Here is a 21,972-nt window from a genome sequence, read left to right as displayed (position 1 = left end):
GGGACATTCCAGGCCGCTGAGCTGGTCCCCTCTGTGCCCTTCCTGCAGATCCTCATTTTCTTGATTTATTTTTATTTTTTGCTGCTTGGTTTCCTTTAGGACTTTAGGGCTTTCTTTAGAAGAAAACTGAGCCCAGAGTTCCCCGACTCACCTCCCCTTGCCTGCCCTCCTTGGGTGTTCATTCCTTTCCTAGGGCCCCCTCCTCTGACTCCTTTCCTAAGGGTTTCCCCCTTACCCCCTTGAGCAGATGGATACTACGTCTCTTTTTTTTTTTTTTTTTTTTTTTTTTTGAGATGGAGTCTCGCACTCTCGCCCAGGCTGGAGTGCAGTGGCGCGATCTTGGCTCACTACAAGCTCTGCCTCCCAGGTTCACGCCATTCTCCTGCCTCAGCCTCCTGAGTAGCTGGGACTACAGGCACCCGCCACCAGGCCCAGCTAATTTTTCGTATTTTTAGTAGAGACGGAGTTTCACTGTTTTAGCCAGGATGGTCTCGATCTCCTGACCTTGTAATCCTCCCGCCTCGGCCTCCCAAAGTGCTGGGATTACAGGCGTGAGCCACTGCGCCTGGCTGATACTACATCTCTTTATTTTTTTGGTGCCCCCTTCCCACATCTCTCTCTCCATCTTTTTCTTTTTTCTTTTTTTTTTTTGAGACGGAGTCTCACTCTGTTGCCTAGACTGGAGTGCAGTGGCACGATCTTGGCTCACTGCAACCTCTGCCTCCCAGGCTCAAGTGATGCTCCCACCTCAGCCTCCCAAGTAGGTGGGATTACAGACGAGTGCCACCACGCCTGGCTAATTTTTGTATTTTTAGTAGAGATGTTTCGTCATGCTGGCCATACTGGTCTCAAATTCCCGACTTCAGGTGATCCACCCGCCTCGGCCTCCCAAAGTCCTGGGATTCCAGGCGTGAGCCACTGCGCCCGGCCTTTCTCTCCATCTTTGTTTCCGCCCTGACCCTTCCCTTCCTCTGAGGGATGGGAAGTGTTCAGCTTCATGGGGCCGCTCTGGGGGTGTGTTGTCAGCTCTCCTTCCTCAAGTGTGTGTCCTCTCCCCTCCCTCCAACAGACGATGGGAAGATCTTCCATGGCAGCGGTGTGGGGGACCCCTTTGGGCCACGCTGTTACAAAGGGGACATCATGGGCTGTGGAATCATGTTCCCCCGGGACTACATTTTGGACAGTGAGGGTAAGTGGGGTGGGGGTGGCCAACCAGGCTGCTTGGGGCTGAGGGTGGAAAGGCACCACAGGAGCTCAGGTTTCCTGGTCCCCCAGGGGACAGTGATGACAGTTGTGACACAGTGATCCTGTCTCCGACTGCCCGGGCCGTCCGGAATGTGCGGAATGTCATGTACCTGCACCAGGAAGGGGAAGAGGAAGAGGAGGAAGAGGAAGAGGAAGAGGATGGGGAAGAGATAGAGCCGGAGCATGAGGGCAGGAAGGTGGTGGTGAGTAGGGAGAGTTTTGGGTGGGACCAGGGTTCTTGGGTCTGGGCAAAGGGTGGGTATTAGTGGGGAGTAGAACTCACAACCAGGGTGGGAAAGACGGGAAGCTCTGGCGCTGCCCAAGGGCTGTTCCAAGCTCCAGGGGCTGCTGAGATGGGGAGACAGTCTTGGGAGGCTGTTTTCTAGCCTCAGCATGCCCTCTGGTGGTCACTTCCCATATCACCTTAACTGTCCCTCTCCAGCCCCGCTGCAAGTTGGGGTGATTGGGGTTCAGGCCTGTGGAGCTCCAGCATCCTCAGGAAAGAGGCCACAGCCTGCTTGCTCCATTCCTCTCCCCACCTCCTCCCCAGGTTTTCTTCACTCGGAATGGCAAGATCATTGGGAAAAAGGATGCTGTTGTTCCTTCTGGAGGCTTCTTCCCCACCATTGGAATGCTGAGCTGCGGGGAGAAAGTCAAAGTAGATCTGCACCCCTTGAGTGGCTAGGGCCTCCCCTCCAGACCTGCTTCTTCTCCCTGCCCACCCTCTGCTGGGCCAGGCACCCAGTTCCTGACTTCCCAGAGGATTCATTTACCCAGCAGGCCCCTGGAGGTGTGTAGTCACTCTGCCCCCACTGGCTCAGGCCCGTCACGCTTCTCTGTGCCCACGTTTCTGACCTGGTGCTGCCACTGTTGTCAGTCCCTGGGCCTGAGTCCCTGGTTGGACAGGAATGGATCCAAAGAATGGTGTTGGTATGTGGGTGGTCCCACTCGCTTCGGTCGGTGGGCTTCTGGATCCCCCTTTCCTTCACTGGCCCCATGTGGGTGGAGAAGCGTGAGCACCCTATCTCAGCTGCTATTTAGGCATGATGCTTTGTAGAGGGTGGAGTAGACAGCCCCCTCCCCTACTCACCATGGTATTTCTCCTTGAATTCCTCTTTCTTGTTTTCTTTCCTGGTTGTGTGAACCAGTTGCTGCTGTCATACCCCTGGCAGGGCCAGGGGACCTCTCTTTGGTCATCTCTGTCCTTTCACTAGCTGCTGCCCCAAAAGACTCCTCTAGGCTCTCCATTCTTTCCCTTGAGAGCTGGCTCCCCACCCCAGCCTGCTCAGGCACCACAGAGAATCTGCATCTCTGGCTCCCCATACCTGGACCCACATAGGTGGGTGCCTGTTGCATGTTTAAGAGAGAGGGGCTGTGAGGTGACAGGGCACTAGGACCTTCGCTCCTTTTCCCCTTCCATCCTTTCTTTGCCAGTGCCACCCATGTCCCTAACTCCCAGGTACTGGGGCTGAGGCTCTGGGGCCTGTCTCCCTGTCAGCGTGAGGGCAACACCCCAGAGCCTCAGCCGAGCAAGCCCAGAGGGGCAGCGTGGCCTCTCCCTCCCCTTTTCCTGCCCCGTCCCATGCCTCAGCTTGCTGCTTGTGCCAGTTGCCTGTTTCGCTTCAGTGTTTGATTCTAGCACTTACATGTGTCGTCCCCACCGAGCCCTCTATCTCCTAATCCCTCAACCCCTGACCCCCTCGCCATAACAGTGACTTCTCCATGGAGGAAGAGGGAGCAGGAGCTGTTGGTCTTGGTTTGCACAGAGCGGGTAGGGCTGTGGGGAAAGCGGGTGAGCTGTTGTGCTGCTGGGCCTCCCTTTGGCCCTCGCTTCCTGCCCTATGATGTATGAAATGTATGTACAGACCAGAGATGTTTATACAGCCAATAAAGATGGAGTTTCCGTATTTATCAGTATGGCCGGAACCAGGAGCCTTTCCAGTCCACAGGGCTAGGAACAGGACTGCCGGGCGGGGGCAGCCGAGGGCAGCTTGCTCGTGGGGTGATCTAGACCAGCGTTGGGCCAGGGATGGGAATCATATGTTCTATGGGCCTGGCTGTAGGCCTGGGCCCTGGGATGCCCCCAGGAAGCACAGATACGTCCCCTGGGAGATGAGGCTTTGACCCTCCTGTGAATAAGGGTTGACTCCAACTTTGACTAAAGTTTATAGAAATTCTTTATTTCTTTATTATTAGACAAAAATAGACTCTCTTTTTTTCCCCTATTCATGTGATCCTACTCTGAATCTCTGCTCAGAGGAGGCAGTGACTTGCTCCCCACCCCTCTCCCATCCCTGCCATGCTGGGACCTGCAGCTGGGTGGAACTGGCAGGGGCCGATCCCCTGGAGGGCTGACGTTCTCCTGCAGGTGGGGCTGCCTGATCTCCTTTGGGGCTCAACTGCTGATGCCTCCTCACCCCTCACACACCCATCTCTGCCATCTGCTCACATGCAAGGTCATCTCATGGGCCCATCCACTTAACTTAGCCAGCTGGGGGTGGGGAAGGAGAGCAGTGTCCCAGGCCTGATGCCCACTCCTCATTCCTAAGGGAGGGTGCTTTCTCTTGGGTCTCCTGGGTCCAGGCCAGGGGAAGTGAGGGCTGTGGGGTGCTGGGAGGGGTGCAGTGTTGATGTGGGCTCTCAGCTTGTGGCCTTCCTTCATTTTCTCTGGCCCAGTAGAACTTTGGTGATGAAGGTGACAATGGCGCCAGCAGGCTGATCTGGGTCAAGCTCTGCAAAGAGGTGACACACATTCTCCCAGGGGCTTCCCGGCTTCTTGGCCACGAAACCAAAGATCCTAGGGGGACAAAGGGTGGGGAGGGGGCTTAGCATTCCTTCCACAAGGAAATGTAGCTGGCCTTGGTGAGATGAATCAAATGCCAGCGTCGAGAGGACGGCAGCACCCTGGTCCCTTGGAGGGAAGAGGCTGAATTCGCGGGGCTTACTTGGAGGTGGTCCCGTCTGGGTTGGTCCATCTGCAGAAGGAGAAGAAGTGTGAAGATGCACACTTCCAGGGGACAGCTGCTGAAGGGGGGCTGGGGCTGGGGCTGGGGCTGGGAGCTGGGGCTGGGGCTGGGGGGCTGGGGGCTGGGGGCTGGGGCTGGGGGGCTGGGGTCTGGGGCTGGGGGGCTGGGAGCTGGGGGCTGGGGCTGGGGGGCTGGGGGCTGGGGGCTGGGGGCTGGGGCTGCGGGGGCTGGGGTCTGGGGCTGGGGCTGGGGCTTGGGCTGGGGTGGGAGCTGGGGCTGGGGCTGGGAGCTGGGGCTGGGACTGGGACCTGGTGGGACGATGGGGGTTTGAGGCAAAGGGTTTGGAGGGAGGGTCACCTCCGGTCTTGAGGGTCAGTGCTGGAGAAGGTGATGCTGTTCACTGGATAATGGCGGCGAAAGAATAGCCTGCAAGGAGGAGGGTGGGGAAAGTCACACTCAAAAACGGGGACCCCTAGGGGCCTTAAGCATGGGGTTTCACAGGGCTGAGTACACATACTTCCTTTGGTTGTCCGTCAGTGTAATGCCCTGGGCGGACACCTTGAAGTGGACAACTGCTGGTGTTGGGCGGGGGCTGCAGCTCAGAGCTGCAGAGCTGGCCCGGGCCACGGCTTGGGGGCCTGTCAGTGACTCTGTCTCCACTGAGGTCAAGTAGAGCACGCTGCAGGCTATGGGGGCAGGGAGTGGGTCACAGAGGGAGCGCCCATCCTCTAGCCACCCCACCAGCTCTTGCACATTCCCCAGCTACTGCTGTCACATGCTTTACAATCACATAGGTGACTTGTTAAAAAGGCAGATTCCACGACTTTACCGGAACTACAGTCAGAAGCGAGGCAGAAAAGCCTGAGAATCTACATTCTAACAAGTTTCTCCCTGCTACCACCTCATGATCCTCTTTCTTGTTCAGGAGACTTTGAGACCCTAGGCTGAGGACCCAATTCCTCATCCCCAACAGGATGGGGCTCCCCTGCCCTCATGGGTTGGCCAGGGCTCACCCACCTCGAGGCCTTTCAGTGCCCCATGCCCTCTATCCACAATGCCCCCTTGGTGCCCAGGGAGAGGGAGGGGAGCGGAGGGGAAGTCTCTACCAGCACCCTGACGCAGGAGGTCTGCTGCTGTGCTCATGTTGGTGGGCACTGGAGCCTCTGGGGTCTCTTCCAGAGGATCTGAGGGCAATGAGAACCGACAAAGCAGCTCAGAAGGCAGAGCGTTCCCCAAGCTGGAGCACTCCCTCTGCCTCCCCAAGGGAAGGTGGGGAGCTAAGACCTCTGGATCCTGCTTTGGCTGCAGGGGGAGGGGAGAGGTGGGGAGGACAGATGACCAGACACCCACCTTTGCTGGGAATGTGCAGACAGCAGGGCAGGGAGATGGGGGAGATGGAGTGCTGGGAGACCAAGGCGGACAGGCTGCCTGTGGACGAGGAGGTGGGAAAGTCCTGAGGTGCCCAGGGTGCTCCGCCTTTCCCTTCCACCCTCCTGAGATCCCTTGGCGTCTCCCTAAACCGACCCAACGTAGCCTTCCCCAAGCTCCTGCTTCTCACCAAAGTAGGGCTCACTGGGGCAGCCCTTGATCTTCACCCCTTTGGGCCCAGTCTCAATGAGGAAATGGCGGACCAGCTGTTCCAAGGGGTCCCCTGAGAGGAAGAGAGGGGAAGATTGTGGCTTTAGGATTCCAGGCTCCAGCTTCTTCCCTAATGGGATTGTTTCCCAAGTAGCTGAGGTCTTTTCCTGCCTTTCCCCTCCACAGCGGCATGGCCAGCACATCACCCCCACCCGCCCTGTTACCTTGCCTCTGGCACCACCCCCCAACTTCGTCCCCACCCCACTCAGGTTTGGGCGTTCTGTACCTTTCCAGGGCTGGGCACTGGGTGGCGGTGTGGCCACCTTGAGGGCCAGCCCATAAGCTCCTTGGAATGAATGACTGTCCCTGATCAGGAAGGCCCCAGGGTCCTTGTCCTTCAGCAGGGCAATGGCTGCAGGGTGAGGGGTAGCGGGCAGCGGGAAGGAGAAGTTTTCACAGGGGTGGACTGAGCCCCATGCAGCCCCCCTCCTCCGCCGACAAGCTCCCTGGGTCTGTTTTGGCCTGGCAGCTGTGGTGGTGGTAGGAGTCTGAGGACAGGGCTCTAGGATTCACAGGGGCTTTGACCATGTTGGATCTCACCGCCTTGGCCCAAAGCCCAGAATCACCTGCTGGCAAACGCTCAGCCAAGAGTAAACACAGCTGAGACAGGAGGAGCCCAGAGCTTCAACAGGATGGGACTTAAAACCAAGACAGACACCCGGGAGGGTGGGATGGAGTGGGGTGGGGGCAGGCTGGCTTCTCACCTTGGTCACGGGACAGGTGTGGCTTGTACCAGAACTTGGATGTATCCTGGACAAACTTGACATTGCTTTGGCTCTCTTGTGTAGGAGGCTCTAGGACAGGGAGGGAGTAGGTTCAGACCGCAGGGTACCCGGGTCCCCATCCATGCTATATCCCAGGAAAAAGGGTTCTTTCAAGGTGGCCCCAACCCCCTCAAGGCCTTTATACCTGGGGGTTGGGGGACATTATCCGAGAGCAGAGGTGCGAAGGTGACATGGTGACTGATGCCTCTGGCTGGCGATGATGCCCGCTCTGGGCCCCAGGGTCCTGGCTGTTGCCCCGGCCCGGGCAGGTGGCGTTTCTCAGGAAGTGGGGGCTGGGCAAGGCCATTGGTGTCATAGGAGGCAGCCAGGGGGAAAGCAGGTGTGGGTGAGCTCTGAGGCGGCTCTGGGCTGGCTACAAGCCAGGGCATCTGGGAAGGCACAGGAGTGAGGGGAGACCCATCTGGGCTGTCAGGGGGGCCTCGAGGGCCTTGCCAGGGGGCGTGGCGGAGGCCAGGAAGTGTGGTAGGCACAGGGCTCCGAGGACTGGCGCCGTCTGAGAGGCCCCCTGGACTCCTTTCCTGAGGCCAGTCACTGGGCGAGCTGGGAGGAAAGGTCGGAGAGACGGGGCTAGGGGCCGGAGGCTCAGGCCCACTTCCCGAAGGCAGCTCAGGGGCCTTTCCGGTGCCTGCCTGGGAAACAGGGGGCAAGGCCTCGCCAGGACTCAGTCTCTGAGTGGGCGCTGAGGTGGGGGACCTGGTGTCCTGTCGCCGGGTGCTGTAGGGTGGAAGGGCAGGTGGTCAGCAGAGCCCCCACTGTGGCTGCTCCCACCCCACCTGCCTTCATCAACTGCTCGGACAAGAAAGCACTCAAGTGTCCCCGGCCCCTCTGCATACCTTTCCTTGCCCTGGACTGGGCTGCTGGTATGCAGGGGCGTGGAGGGACCAGACAACTCTGACGAAGCACTGCCTGGGGCATCTCGGGGAGACCGAGGCAGTGTGCTGTGCCCACTGGGGCCCTCCCTCCAGGACACTGGCTCCAGCGACTCTGCAGTGGAGAGGTGGGCTGTGAGCAGGATGGGGCTCTTCTGTCTGGCTTCTCACCCTGTTCCCCCTTGACTTTCCCACCATCTTCCAGAACCTCCTCTGCCCTGGGCATTCCGCACTCTGGTGCCCCTCACCTGCAGATGCCAAGGGTCCTGCTGAGGCCAGGTGCCCAGGCAATGGGTACCTGTTCCCTCCCTCCTCCGTAGGGATCTCGTAGCTCAGCTTCCTAGATTGTGGATAGGGCGGGCTGCCCGGGGAAATGGAGCCAGCCCGTGGGGAGTGGGCACCAGGGCTGGGATACCCTCTGCCCTCTCCTGGAGAGCCACAGCTATGAGGCACGCGGCCATATGCTGGGCAGTAACTGGGAACTGCTCCTCCATAGCTGTATGTCACCAGGGCAGGGTACCCTGGATGCCCATACCTGCCTTCGGGGCACATAGTGTAGGAGCAGCCCTCGTGCCCTTCCTCGCCTGCCTTGGGTGACTTCAGGCAGCTGTAGTCAGGCATCGGGGCATGGTGATGCCCACAGGCAGGCAAGAGCAGAGGCAGCGGGTGCCCAGGCCGCACTGAGTGCAGGAGAGGCTTGCCAGCCTCAGTTGCCCACCCTTCTCCAGCCTCCCTCTCCAGCCGCAGTCCATACAAGGCTGCTGTAGGCAGCGCCAGCTTCTCCTCGCAGGCTGGGCATGGGTATAGGGCAGGCAGCCCAGGGTCCTCCAGGATGACCACCTCCCGGTAGCCTGGGGCGCGGTAGCCAAAGTCCCCAGTGGCTGGTTTCCCCATCTCAGGTGGGCAGGGGTATGGCCCCTCTGACAGCGATCGGCAGAGGCGCCTCTTCTCCATCGAGGCCTCAGCGTAGCCCTGGGGGGATCCCTCATAGCCCCCATAGGCCAGTCGCCTCCTCTCCAGGGTTCCCTCTGGCCGGTAGTAGCCCCCATTGGGGACCCCGCAGGACTCCCGGTAGCCCTGGCGGCAGGAGCAGTGGCGGCTGAGGCCAGGCCTGTGGCCTGGATACACTCCGAGGTGGGGGCCTCCGCCCACAGTGGGCTGCTCTTCGTCATCTAGGATGGCCGTCTCTCGCCCAGCCCCCCGGCCCCCACTGGCCACTCCGCAGCCTCCTAGGAGGCGATCCAACTCCTGCCGTTCAGCAGCCGTAGGGGGCGGCCGGCCAGGGGACTCAGCAGCCGGCTCTGTGGTCAGCGTGGAGGAATGGCCCGAGTCGCTGCTGACAGAGAGCATGGGGGGTGGTGGAGGCTCTGGAGAGGGTGCCGGGGGGGTCTGCCGGGGGGGCCGCTGCACCTGGGCATAAGGACTGCCATCCAGGGGACCCCGGGTGTGGGTCAGGGAGCCTGAGTGGGGAAGAGGATCAGGGAGGGAGGGCAAGCAGGGAATAGGGAGGGAGAGAGAGAGTTCATGAGAGGGGATGGCACTGGAGATAGCCATCGGGCCGGGGGTGTCTCTCGAGAGTGGGCTCTGCCTGGGGAGGAGGGAGTGTTCTTCTCCCTGGCCACGGCCCCTCCAGGGCCCTGCCACAACCCTGTACCTCCCACCCTGCAGGCTGCCCTGCGCACCATCCACACTGTCCTCGTGGTGCTGGTTGAAGTTCTCATAGGAGTCCCAGCGCACAGCCGGCTCAGTGGTGTTGTAGTCGACAGAGACCGAGGGGTCATTCCGTGGAGTGCTGCCTGTGGAAGGCCACTCGGGTGTTGGGGAGCAGGGCAGAGGCAGCCGTCAGTCCCCAGCCCATGTCCCTGCTCTTACCTTTGATCTTCTCGGGGCTGGAGGAGAAGACAAACTCCACGGAGGCTTGAAAGGGGAACCTCTCATCTATGGGGAGTAGACAGTGAAGAGCCAGGCCCCTGGCCCATACCACACTCTCCTGCCTGCCTGCCACCTGCCTGCCTGCCACCTGCCTGCCTGCCACCTGGGCTCCAGCCCCAGGCCACTTGTCTCAGACTCACCAGTCCAGGCCTCGTCCAGCTGGTCCTTGGGGAAAGTAAGCTGTGGTCCGTGGATGGTGCAGGTGTGAAACTGGACTCGGAACACCAGGGTCCGGTCTGTGCCCCGGCCACCCTTGTGATAGCATGTTACCTGGGGGAAAGGCAGGAGGCTGGGAATCAGGCCTCAAGTCCTCTTCTGTGCTTCCACCCTGGGTGCTGCCTAGTCACAGCTTCTGCCCTGCCTCGATCTCAAGGTGATCTCCCTACCCGCCCTCCAATCTGTCTCAAATCGGTGACTGTGTGGCTACACCACCAACCCCTGCCCCATCTCCGGGATTCTCCTTGTTGCCAGGACCCCCTCACCATGACATCGCCTTTGAGGAGGAGGGCTGGCTCCAGGCTGATGCAAAGCTGCTGGGGACCAGGGCCTGCAATGTGACTGTGGGGAGAGAGGAGAAGGCAGAGATGAACCAGAGCTCCTGTGTGCAGAGGCAGCTATGCAGTCAGGGGGAGCCAGGAGACCAGAGTCTGAGCCCTGCCCAGGTGTCTGGGGAGGCTGGAGAAGCAGGAATGCAGGGAGCAAGCGGGGCCCTGGCCATGAAGTGTCAGGGGCCTGGGAATAGAGCACTCACTAGACTCCAGACGTGTAGACGAGCTGCATGGACTGGTAGATTTTAAGGAAGGGCTGGAAGCCTGGAGGGGCAGAGGAGAAGGCGCGGAGGGGTGCTGAGTGGAGGGGCCTGAAGGTGGCTCTCCCTAGGGAGCACATCTCAGGCAGACTCACCTGTGCCGGGTTCAAAGGTTGGCAGCGTGGGGACGAGCACATAGTGCAGGAAGAGAGGGCTGCTGTTCATTCTGATGGAGCCGGACAGCAGCCCACTGAAGTAGCTGATGTATCTGGCAGAGGGCGTGTCGAGGAGAACATAAGCCTTTTCCTCTGGAGGTCACCTTGTATCATTTCAACCATCCACCCTTAGAAAGCTGGCTCTTCTCCTCAGCACTTCCTTCCCGTCTACCAGGTCACCAGAAAGTTCTTCCTTGCATCTAATCTCAATCCTTCTTGCTCCCCTCTGCCTCAAAGCTCTTTCCCCAGACCTCTGCTTCACTTTATAGTGGCAGGCCCCGACTGTCCTTAAGGTTCTCTTTATGATGGACCTCCTCGTCTATTTATTCCCAGGTCTACTGCCTTCCATCCTACTAGCATGAAAGCTCCATGAGGGCAGGGGCTTTGTCCACTTTGAATTCTCAGCACCTGGCACAGCCCCTGGCACACTCAGTGAAGGTGTGCTGCATGGATACGAGAGTCTTGGCCTTGGTAGCCATGAAGGGAGCTGCTCCTCTGGCCCATCCCCACCCAGGCTGCTCACCGACGCTGGGAGGGCTGCAGTTCTGTGGCCACCTTGTCCTCGCAGAATTTCCGCATGGTAAGAGTAGCCAGTGCCTGGTCAGCCCTGGGGACAGCAAGGCCAGTGTTGAGGATTAGGGACTAGTCTTCATCCTGGTCTCCCATCCCTGAGCCCCAGGGGAGGGAGGAGAGGTATGATCCCCTGAGTCTAGAGGAAGCCCAGAGTGGTGGTAATGAGAATGAGAAGCACCATGTACAGTCACTTTACTAGTTTTTGGGCCCCAGGCAATTATTCCCTGAACTTTAGTTTTTTCATCTGTAAAACGGGGCAACAAAACCATCTCATGAGTTGAATTATATCCCCCCGAAAGACATGTACCTCAGAATGTGACCTTATTTGGAAATAGGGCCATTGCAGACATAATTAGTTAAGATGAGCTCATACTGAAGGAGGGTGGACCCTGAATCCAATATGATTGGTGCCCTTATAAGAAGAGAGGAAGAGACACAGACAGAGATGCACAGGGAGAACATCATGTGATGACAGAGGCAGAGATTACAGTGATGTGTTTGCAAACCGAGGAACGCCAAGGCTTGCTGGCCACCACCAGAAGGTAGAATGAGACAAGGAAGGATTCCATCTCAAGTCTCAGAGGAAGCAAGGGCCTGCCGACAGCTTGATTTGGGGCTTCTGGCCTCCAGAACTGTGAGACAGTATATTTCCACCGGTTTTTGTTTTGTTTTGTTTTGTTTTTGAGATGGAGTCTCGCTGTTGCCCAGGTTGGAGTCCAGTGGCACCATGTGGTCTCACTGCAACCTCCGCCTCCCGCGTTCAAACGATTCTCCTGCCTCAGCCTCCTGAGTAGCTGGGATTACAGGCACCCACCACCACGCCCTGCTAATTTTTATATTTTTAGTAGAGACAGGGTTTCATCATGTTGGCCAGGCTGGTCTCAAACTCCTGACCTCAGGTGATCCGCCCACCTCGGCCTTCCAAAGTGCTGGGATTACAGGTGTGAGCCACGGCACCTGGCCCATTTCCACTGTTTTACACCACCCTGTTTGTGGCTGCCCTAGGAAACTTTACAGACCATCTGCTGCAGACTGTGTTGCTGTACTAGTGATAAAGGGAGGTGGAAATGCTAACTTGACAGCAAAGGACTCTCAATGAAGAGGTGGGCTCCAGGGGAGATGGTTCCTAAGGGGCCAGCTGGAGAAAGGGCCACTGGGGAAGGGGCTACTCCGGTGCTGGGAGCCTCACCCTGCAGAGATCTTGCTGTAGTGCATGTAGGCAGAAACGATGACCCCGAGCTTGCCCTTGCTTCCCTGAGAGACAGAGACAGGGATGAGGGTCTGGGGGCTCCAGGCTGACCTGGAGCCTCCAGGCACCAGGGAACCCGAGGTCCTGGCCCACCTTGCAGTATAGTACAACCACGTGCTGTGGGTCAGCACTGAGCCATGTCTCCATGGCTTTGCAGATGGAGCACAGCTTGTCCAGGGGTGGAGCATGCAGCTCAGGCCAGCCGAAGTCTTGAACCTGGGGAGAGTGCAGGGGTGCAACTGGGGCTGGGGCCCACCAACAGAGAGACACAGGCGGTGTGGAAAGGGGACAGGGCATACGGGTCTGGGGGCAAGGCTGGGGATCTGCTGGTTCTCCATGATAACCTCAGCACTTTCCTTATCTATACAATGGGCTGATACCTGCTGCATCACGTTTTGGGGTGTCTCCAGTAATATGTCATGCGAGAGGGGGAAGGTGCTTAAGAGTGAAGTAGATGCCAATCGCTACTATTAATAACGAGGAAGCTGGGGGCTTCTGGGGTAGGGGTGGCTTGGTTTAATGACTGGGCAGGCCATTTCCTTCATACCTTGGGGTTTAAGCGGGTCAGGTCATGCCTTTTCTCTGAAAGGTTGAAGAGCTGAAATAAAGGGGGAGGGCTTTAGACAGAAGGGACCTCCGGCAATGAGGCACGAGGTGGAGGTGGATCCTAAGTTAAGAATCTTCCTAAAAATTAGCCGGGCGAGGTGGCGGGCGCCTGTACTCCCAGCTACTCGGGAGGCTGAGGCAGGAGAATGGCGTGAACCCGGGAGGCAGGGCTTGCAGTGAGCTGAGATCCAGCCACTGCACTCCAGCCTGGGCAACAGAGCCAGACTCCGTCTCAAAAAAAAAAAAAAAAAAAAAAAAAAAAAAAAAGAATCTTCCTCTAGGCCGGGCGCGGTGGCTCACGCCTGTAATCCCTGCACTTTGGGAGGCCGAGGCGGGCGGATCACGAGGTCAGGAGATCGAGACCATCCTGGCTAACACGGTGAAACCCCGTCTCTACTAAAATACAAAAAATTAGCCGGGCGCAGTGGCGGGTGCCTGTAGTCCCAGCTACTCGGGAGGCTGAGGCAGGAGAATGGCGCAAATCCGGGAGGCGGAGCTTGCAGTGAGCCGAGATCGCGCCACTGCACTCCAGCCTGGGCAACAGAGTGCAGACTCTGCCTCAAAACAACAACAACAAAAAAAAAAAAAAAAAAAAAAAAAGAAAAAAAAAAAAAAGAATCTTCCTCTAAAACAAAGTGCAGGCCTGGCGCAGTGGCTCAAGCCTGTAACCCCAGCACTTTGGAAGACCGAGGCGGGCGGATCACCTCCTGGGCAACAAAGTGAGACCCGTCTCAAAAAAAAAAAAAAAAAAAAGTAAAGAAAGAAAGAAAATAAGAAGGTAGTTAAGGCCCGGCCTAGCCAGTCACAGCCAAGTCGCCAGCGCTCCTGGATACTCCGCTCCGCTCCAGGCGCCACTGCGGGCCCCGCCCCCCCGCCCCCCCCACCCCCCCACCCCCCCACCCCCCCCCCCCCCCCCCACTCCCCCCACCCCCCCCCCCCCCCCCCCCCACCCCACCCCCACCCCCGCCCCCGCCCCCACCCCACCCCCACTCCTCTGGTCCCGCCCACTGGCGGCCTCGCCTCCACTGGTGACGTCAGTGATTAGCCTCGCCCATCTGGACCCCACGCCCCTCTCATTGGCTGACTCCTGATGGCCCCGCCCCCTCACCAGGTACTTGTCCCGGTGCTTGGATTGCAGCACGTGGGCCAGCTCGCGCAGGTGGCCCCGGTGCCGCTGTTCATCGGGCCGCGCGGGGAAGGCGGCGGCCAAGATGCGCTCCGTCACGTAGGTGAGGTCTAAGTCCCAGCGCCGCTCCATGAGCGGATCCAGGCTGAAGCTCCTGGGGAGGGGGAGCCTACGCATGAACGCAGGGGCAGGGCACCCGGAGGTGGCTAGTGTGATGGGAAGGCTGTCTGTTGGGCAGCAGGTGAAGCCTGGTGGGTCCTGAGGGTGGGTGGGTCGGTCCGGAGGGAGAATACCGCTTTGGGGGTGGGGGGCTGTCCCGGGGAGCTTTGTTGAGGGGCAGCGCCCTGGGCTGAGGTGTGGGGCCGGCGGAAAGGGGGTCACGTGGGACCACCCCAGCACCCTCACTTACCTGGGCAGAGTGCTTCGCTGCTTTGAGTGGTTCAGAGATTTGGTGGATCCCTGGTGGATAACAGACAGTGTCTGGACATCTCTTTGGGTGCCCCCTACTCTAGACTGCCCACTCCAGAGCCATACACTTTTGTCTTCAGGAAATCTAGATCCTTACTCCCAAAGCTACCTGCTTCCCCCTCCTCCTCCAGCATCACCTTACCAGGTGCTCTATGCGCCTGACTGGGGCCGTGTTTCGCCGCTAGAGGGAGATGGGGGAGGAAAAGGCAGTGGTTACAGCAGGGGCAAGGACCACTGTGGGCCTGGGAACAGTGGAAGGGAATGTCAGTGTCCTGATGAAGGCTGTACTGGACAAGGGGAGAGGAGTTCTATCCCCAGCAGGCCCAAGGGCACAAGATCAGCAGAGGACTTAGACAGTTTTTTCTTTCCTTGTAGGATGAGCAATACCCACAGCACTACATTCAAGGTCATCTCCTGGGGGCCCTCTCTGGAGCCACCAGACCTCTGGACACCATGGCCAGGTTCCTTGCCTTCCCCACCCCATCCCAGAGCGCACTCACCAACTCCGCGGGAGGCAAGGCCTGACAGGCTGAAGTCACCTGGAAGGGGACCGAGTAAGGAACTGAGCTCCTGGTGAAGGGCTCTCCTGGGCTTGAGGATGGGGTAGCCCCTCAGCTTCAGGAGGAAGGTGGAGGGGCCTTCAGCAGATGGGCACAGGCTCCAGCTGAGGTTGTGCTATTTAAGGGCACCTCCCCTCTGGCCTCTTGGTCCCCCACCCCCCAGGCCCCCCACTTGTTGCTCTTGGCGCTCAGCCCCCAGCCCACACAGACCCCCATTCATCCAGCTGCAGGGCAGGAGTTATATATAGAGCACGCAGGCAGGCCATGGCCAGGGACGGACACTGGCCTCTTTCACCGGGAGACCCCGCCCCTGGGCACACAGCTCCCCCAAGCCAGCTCCAGGGCCCTGGGACCCTCCTTCCCTGCCCTGCAGGAAGACCAGGGAACCTCCTCAGAGATAGGGCTGTCTTGGGTGCCCAGTGGACAGTAGGTGCTATCTACAGCTTATTTCTGGAAAGGCCCAGTTTTTCCAGGGCCCAGGACAAGGCCCGCCCAGGCATTTTGAGGACCCTTCCCCAGAGGGAAGGCACAGCCCATCCGGCTGCCCAGTCTCTGAAATCCTGCTCCCCCACCCCCCACCCACCCCACCCTTCCTCCTCCTCATTCTCCTCCTCTTCCCCACCCCCATCCTCTCGCCAGCTGCAGCCTGGGCACAGCACCAAGACAAACGCTGTCTCGCTGTCCACCCGCCTGGGCCGGCCAGCCCTCCAGAAGGCGGAGTAGGGTGGTTCTTAAAGGGCCCAGTCAGCACCCCTCCCACCCAGGAGGGGTTCCCCAATGGTGAGAGGGGTGGAGGTGGAGGGTTGATGCCAGTGTGGTTGGAGAAGCCTGTTTGGGAGGAGGAAGGGACTCCAGACCCTCTCCCCCTATCAGGTAGAATCAGATACCCACCTTTGCTTCACATTTTCTGTGCGTCGCCACCTTGCAGACTAGGGGAGGTAGGGGGAGGAGAGGGGTTAGCAGGGGCCTGTGGGACAGTGGAAGGAATGGCCTTCCCTCATCTCCCAGACCCTGGAACCAGATCCTGGGACTTCCAGGATCCCAGCTGGACTGGGCTGGCTAGGGCGGAGGAGCAGGGCTAGGTTTTGAGGGAAGAGTGTGGCAGTGGGGTACTATTGCGTAGGCCAGGGGTAACGTTCCAGGGTGGGTGGAGGTGAGGAGGAAGGGAGGGAAGGAAGACTACAGTCACAAGTCAGGATGGGAAGATGGTGGAGAATACTGGGTCTCCTGGGTTGTGGGGGGTGTCTGTCATGGGGAGCCAGGGCCATCTGAAGGGGGAGGCAGCCGCCTCTTAGGTGCCATTGTGCCTAATCCAGGAGCAGCATATTACATTTGAGATTGTGTGAGTTGGCCTGCTGGAGTTGTGCAACACAGTGGTACTGGGTGGAGGGTCTCAGAGTCACAGGACAGAGCACCTCACCTCTGCACGAAACGCCTGTCCCATCGATGGTCACCTTACATACTGCACAGACTGGAGGTTTCTTCCGGAAAACCTTCTCCCGGAAACTATGAGGCTCAGCTTTCCTAGGCTGAGGGTGGAAGGACAAACAGAGGTGTGAGTTCCCAGTGGGCCCATCTCCATCTCTGGGACTGGGCAGGAGCCTTGCCTTAGCACTGCACTGGTTTCCTCCATCCAGATCAAGCCCTCAAACTTGTAGGACGCACTTGGCCACAGCTGCTTCAGGGCGGTCATTGGGCCTGTCCTCAGCTGTGTATGGAATCTGACCCCTTGCGTCACCTTTGCTGGGTCAGCTCCTCCCCAGGGGATCACTTGGGCCCCTCACGTGGCCCTGGTATGTGATGCCCTTGTGGAAAGCCCACATGCTCAGGCTTTCCCCCTGGTGCAGTAGGGGTACTCCCTGACTCTTCCCGTCTTGTCCTCCCTTCATGGAGACCTGTGTGCAGAGTGAGCAGGGAGGTTCCAGACATACCTGTTGTATGTCAGTCCTGCAGCACCAGACTGAGCCAGCAGGAGTGGCCTCAGCCAGTCCTGCTCCTTTAGCTCCTGCTGTCCCCACGCTCCAGACAGCTGACATGCCCTCCTCCCCCACGGTCAGAACAACATGTTTACTCATTGTGCATTGAGGCAGCAGACAGCAATTGGATAAGGGGGGTGGTCATGCTGGAGGGAAACAGAGGCCTGTCACTGGGGAGAGATGTTTAGCTGGTTTTGGATGCTGTGAGCTCTCCCCCGACCCCCTGCCCCCTGGCACTTGGGATTCATTCACACACTGAATGAGGAAGGAGTGGACCAGATTCTCTGTTCAGCCCCTCCTGATCCAGAGGTGCAGTGAAGCAGGAGCCTGGGATGCCCCCTTATGGCCCAGGCCTATCTCAGTCCCTTCCCCTCCCACTGTGGGTTCACTCCTATCCTCTGTCTGGGGACAGCTTGTCTCCTTGCCACCTCTCTGTTTTACCAATATTCCCCCTCCTCTGGAGTTCAGACTCCTGCTGTCCTCATCCTGGGGACCCATCACAGTAGTCTCTCAGGTTGTCCTGAGCTGCTGCTTTTGGGGCAAGGCTGGGAAGTTGGGAAAGGGAGTGATGGGGATGTGGGCAGCATCTCTGGTTTTTTGACTGTCCCTGCAACACTTCTGGGCTGGACCAACTTTGTGGGACCCACTAGGACACTTGGGAGCATGCAGGCATTAGCAGCAGATATGGATGCTGTCAGTGGAAAGCAAACCTCCAGTTCGAAAGCACTCCTGACTCCCTCTCCTCTCTCCTTTTCTGCCCTGCCACCCCATTTTCCTCAAACTTCCCCGGGCCCGGGAAGGGGCCTGATGATCTCTGAGTCTGCTCTAGGATACCTGGATAGTGCGTGGCAAAGTCCTACAGTGAGGTACCTGGGGCTTAGGTTTGGGGGGCCAGGACCCCCAGGGTTGACCCAGGCTAGAGCAGGGAAGGTGAGAGGAGCCAAAACAGACAGCGGTACCCACTCTAACCCAAACATCCCCTCACACTACAGCCCTGGCCACTCCGGAGGGGATGCTGGGCCAGGAGAGAAGGCTGAGGAAGCTGAAATTGGGAAGAGGGCCTGGCCTGATTCCAGGTCCCCTCCCCCACTGCCCACACCTCCACCCCTGCCCCTCTTTTGCCCAGCTGGTGGGCACTCCTACCCTGCTTGTGGCCCGGCTGCTGTCCCTCCTCCCCAGGGCTCTGAGCAGCCTCTCCACAGGGCCGCTGGACTTCATGGTGTTCTGCTGGCTGGGGTGCTGGCCCCAGGGCCTGAACAATGCTGGGGCCTGGCCCGGGGCTTCCTGGAAGCGGCCTGGCGGAGGCAGCCGCTTCCCCTGGGCGGAGGGTAGGCTGTCTGGCTGGTGTGAGGAGAAGCCCGGCCCTGGACGTGGAGGGAAGTGCAGGCGGGAAGGGGGCAGGTCGCTGCTCCAGGAAGTGGAGGGGGGAGGATGTGGGGGAGGCCAGGAGATCAGATTCCCAGGATCTACCCTGCTGGGAGTGTCAGCCTGTGATCTTTTGCTCCCCCCATTCCCCAACTCTGGAGTTGTCCCACACCTGGGACACCACACTCTCCAGGGATCTGCAGGGATCCATGGTCTTGAGATCCTGCCCCCAGTGGGGCCGGGTGAGAATTCTGGTCTCAGGGCAGGGCTAAAGGGCAAGTGGGGAACAGTGTGTCCCAGCCAGGCTCCAGCCAGAACTCTCAAGCCCTCGAGGGACTTCCGCTGGGGAGGGAGTGGAGCTGGGAACTACTACCAGCAGGCAGGCCCAGGATCCCGAGTGTGTCCTGAGAGTCAGGTAAAAATGGGACTGGGGGCCCCCTTCCTGTCTCAGTTTAACTCTGTATGAAGTAGGAAAAGGAAAGCATGCACCGCCCACCTTTCCCCTCAATACACCTTGCAAGGCCAAGTTCCAGCCACAAGACTGCTTTGCTCAGGTTTGGGGAGTAATCCATTTTCCTGCCACAGCCTAAGGCATATGAGGCCCTTCTCCTGAAAGGCCCCAGGTTTCTGCTCCTGACACAGTGCCCCCCACTCACCCATTCCCTGGCTTTGTTTCAGACATGATCTCACAGATCCCTAGCCCTCTTTCCAGCCCTGCAACTTGGTCTCTCCACCCAAGGGCTGTACCCTCCCCCTGCTGCAACCCCGAAGCCTGAGTACTACCTTCATGGCTCTCCTGGGTCTGCTCTCCTTCCTCAGCAGCTGTCCCAGGGCCTGAGGACTGGACAGGAGGTCCCCCCTCCCAACACATACTCCACCCCCATCCACGGGCCTCCCGCCTCCCTCCTGGGAACATGGCCAACTTCCCGTCCTGGGAGTCAAGGGAGGGAGGTGGATGGGGCCTTGGAAAAGGGGGAGTAATCTCCCTAAAAGCTAAGGGGTTAATGGCCTGGGAGTCTTCAGCCCCAAGCTGTGGACAGCAGCCCCTGGGACCGGCTGTAGCTGTCACTTGAAAGAATGTGCAAATGTGCCCCTCTCATTTGCATGGTATTTATTGAATGTCCCAGTACTCAGGCAACTCCCACAGCCCTGGCTTCTCCCACGGGATCCCTTCTATTTGCCTTCTGCTCCTTCATACCCGTCAGGAAGGGTTCTCTGGGATGGAGAATCCTGCATTCTCTGGGGTGAGGCCTGCTGTGGGTGCCCACTTGAGACCCTTGTGAGAACCTGACTGGGCTGGGCCTAGCCTGAGACCTCTCCCTTGAAGCTCCAATTTTCCAGGCCAAGAAGTGTGTCCCCAGGATATCCTGGCCAGAAGGTGGCATCTGTGTGGCAGGCCTGGGCCCCCAGCCTGTAACTGGAGAGGAGCACGGGCTCTGCGACCCACCCCCATCCTGCCAGGCTGGCTGTGTCCCAGCACATTCCAGGCCCCTGGCCAGTGTGGGCAACCGGGCCTGGCCTTGTCCAGCCCCCAGCCCTGCTTGGGGGAGATGAGGCAGTGTGACAAGGTGGGCGGTGGGGGTGGCTTTTTTCTGTCCAGTCCCACCTTCTATGGCACATGGCCCTGACCAGGACTCTACAGGATTCGATCTGCTGCCTCCATAGGGGCTGAAAGTCCCCTCACCTGGAACAGGTCCCCAGACATCCTCTCACCTTCACTGGTCTCACACTCCCCACCCAGACCCAGCAAGGAGATGCCCAAGCAGTGAGTCCGGTGAGGGGTGGGGTGGTCAGGATCCACTGTGGCTGTGAGTCCCTCCCATCCTGTGGCACTCACACCTCAGAAGGGAGGCAGGGATGGAATCCCTATGAGCCAGTCCCGAGGGGAAAAGTAGCTCACTTGAGGAGGGCTGGGAAGGCATCACTAGACCCACTTGGACCCTCACCCTCCTCCCGCCTATAACATTCCAGAGCCTGTCAACTTCTCCCCCAGCCGGGCCCCCTCTTTCTCCGAAGTCTTGGGTTTGTTTGGAGAACCCCCTCCACCCACACCCCCCTTCCTGGAAATAGCTGTGGTTGGAAGGGAGGCTGGGAGCCCGGCCGCCGCGGAGGAGGGGTAAGACCCAGGGAAGGAGCGAGGGAGGGTGGCGGCTCTGGGGGTGTGCCCAGAAGGGTCTGGAGGATGGAGGCAGAGAAGGAAGGGGGTCGCAGAGCGGGGCTGGCGAGTCGAAGTAGCCTCGTCTGTGCCCGCTTAGGGCCTCAGTGTCCCACATGTGAAGCAGGAAAGGAAAACGTTCGCCCGCACCCTGCCAGGCCGGGTCCCGGGCGCCGCTCCCCGCTGCTGCCGGGTCCCGGGCCTGCTGTGTGGCACGGCGCGCGGCCCCGTGCGCCCCAGGTGCTGGAAGGCGTGGCGGCCTGATCGAGTAGGACCGCGGCCGCGCCCCGCCCCCTAGTCACTGTCCTGGCCTCCAGCTGCTCCCAGCTCCATGCGGCCAGCCAGAGTCCCCAGCCCCAGTCCCGGGCCGCGCCCCGCGCCCCCTCGACCTCCGGCGGCCCCGCGCCCCCTGGCGCCCGCCCCTGGCACTGCCCGCGCGGCCGTGACGCAGAGGCCGCCACCCGCGCAGCGCGGCGCGGCCACTCACCTGCGGGGGGCGCCCGGCGGGGCGGGGGCGCGGCGGGGCGGGGCAGCAGCAGGGGGAGCCCCTGGGCCAGCCCATCCCGCCCGTGCCCGCGCGGAGCGGACGCGGACGCGGAGGCGGCGGTGGCGGGAGCGGGCGGCCGCGCTCGGCTGGGCTCCCTCCCGCCCCCGCCGCGCGCCGCGCGCCGCGCCCCGCGCCCGCGCCCGTGGCCGCCCGCTCCTCCTCCTCCTCCCTCCCGGCTCCAATCCCCACGTTCCGCCCGCTCCCCGCCCCTCGGCCTCCTCTCCTCCCCACCTTCTCCCGCGAACCCACACTCACAAAGAGCCGAGGGGAAAGAGGGTGCGCAGACGGCCAGCGGGGCCGAGCCAGGCACATACTGGAGACAGGAAGTGGCTGAGAGGGGGAGAGAGAGTTGGAGAGAGACGGCCGCGGAGGACACGGGGACGGGAAAGTCTCAGAGACGGGGAGAGCTGACCCGGCGGGACACAGGCAAAAAGAAACACGCGAGCCAGACAGACGCAGAAGAAACGGTGGGCATAGGTCCAGAAGAAACTAGGAACAAGGAGACAGGGAACTGCCGCGCAGCCTCAGCCTCTCACCCTCCCGACAGGAGTGTGCCTGGTTGGGCCTGACCTGAGAGTACCACCCGTGGCCTACCCTGGTGGTGCTAGCGTCCCCTACCCCAGGCGGGCGCCTGAATCAGGTGAAGACACCTGGTGTTACTTTTGGCCCAAGTCGCCGGACACCCTTCCCTGGTCCTCTGCCTCACAGGAGACCTCCTGGGCTAGTATTCTGAAAGGATTCACAGCTGAGGACCTCCATCAGGCTCAAGCCCCCATCTCCACCCGCAAGCAGCTCCAGCCATCCCATCCAGTGCCCTGCTTCGTTTATTCATTGAGACGGAGTCTCTGTCACCCAGGCTGGAGTGCAGTGGCGCGATCTCGGCTCACTGCAACCTCTGCCTCCCAGGCTCAAGCGATCCTCCCACCTCAGCCTCCCTAGTAGCTCGGAC

At 60.0% G+C, this 21,972-nt stretch overlaps 2 protein-coding genes across 7 annotated transcripts in view; one reads left to right on the top strand and one right to left on the bottom strand.

Annotated features, from left to right (window-relative positions):
- SPRYD3 (SPRY domain containing 3) overlaps positions 1–3,156 on the top strand; it is a 99,264-nt gene extending 96,108 nt beyond the window's left edge. For both annotated transcript variants that reach the window (XM_050748941.1, XM_050748940.1), the window contains 3 exons: positions 1,070–1,189; positions 1,276–1,448; positions 1,796–3,156. In XM_050748941.1, the coding sequence (XP_050604898.1) occupies positions 1,070–1,189; positions 1,276–1,448; positions 1,796–1,930 (428 nt within the window). In that variant the 3' untranslated portion in view covers positions 1,931–3,156. The remainder of the gene's footprint in view (positions 1–1,069; positions 1,190–1,275; positions 1,449–1,795) is intronic.
- Positions 3,157–3,404: 248 nt separating this feature from the next.
- Positions 3,405–20,313, bottom strand: TNS2 (tensin 2). Of its 5 annotated transcripts, XM_050748840.1 has the most exons (30): positions 18,100–18,114; positions 16,912–17,102; positions 16,401–16,509; positions 15,872–15,909; positions 14,921–14,959; positions 14,563–14,601; positions 14,362–14,411; positions 13,935–14,106; positions 12,768–12,818; positions 12,314–12,436; positions 12,161–12,225; positions 10,922–11,005; positions 10,339–10,451; positions 10,187–10,247; positions 9,918–9,993; positions 9,576–9,705; positions 9,376–9,441; positions 9,186–9,299; positions 7,752–8,963; positions 7,468–7,618; positions 6,759–7,348; positions 6,554–6,643; positions 6,076–6,201; positions 5,770–5,862; positions 5,562–5,639; positions 5,318–5,395; positions 4,729–4,897; positions 4,569–4,637; positions 4,191–4,220; positions 3,405–4,042 (listed from the first exon to the last, which is right to left on the bottom strand). In XM_050748840.1, exons 2-30 carry the CDS (start codon positions 17,053–17,055, stop codon positions 3,904–3,906), a joined length of 4,299 nt encoding a protein of 1,432 aa, XP_050604797.1. In that variant the 5' UTR covers positions 17,056–17,102; positions 18,100–18,114; the 3' UTR covers positions 3,405–3,903. The 5 variants fall into 5 exon arrangements, with proteins under 5 accessions (XP_050604797.1, XP_050604801.1, XP_050604798.1 ...); XM_050748844.1 differs by lacking the exons at positions 16,912–17,102; positions 18,100–18,114 and adding an exon at positions 19,105–20,313; XM_050748841.1 differs by lacking the exon at positions 16,912–17,102 and having other exon boundaries at positions 18,100–19,027.
- Positions 20,314–21,972: the final 1,659 nt, after the last annotated feature.

This window comes from Macaca thibetana, chromosome 11, assembly GCF_024542745.1.
Source record: "Macaca thibetana thibetana isolate TM-01 chromosome 11, ASM2454274v1, whole genome shotgun sequence".
Taxonomy (NCBI): Eukaryota; Metazoa; Chordata; class Mammalia; order Primates; family Cercopithecidae; genus Macaca; species Macaca thibetana.
The sequence above is the reverse complement of the archived record's forward strand: the minus strand, read 5'-3'. Positions and strand labels throughout refer to the sequence as shown.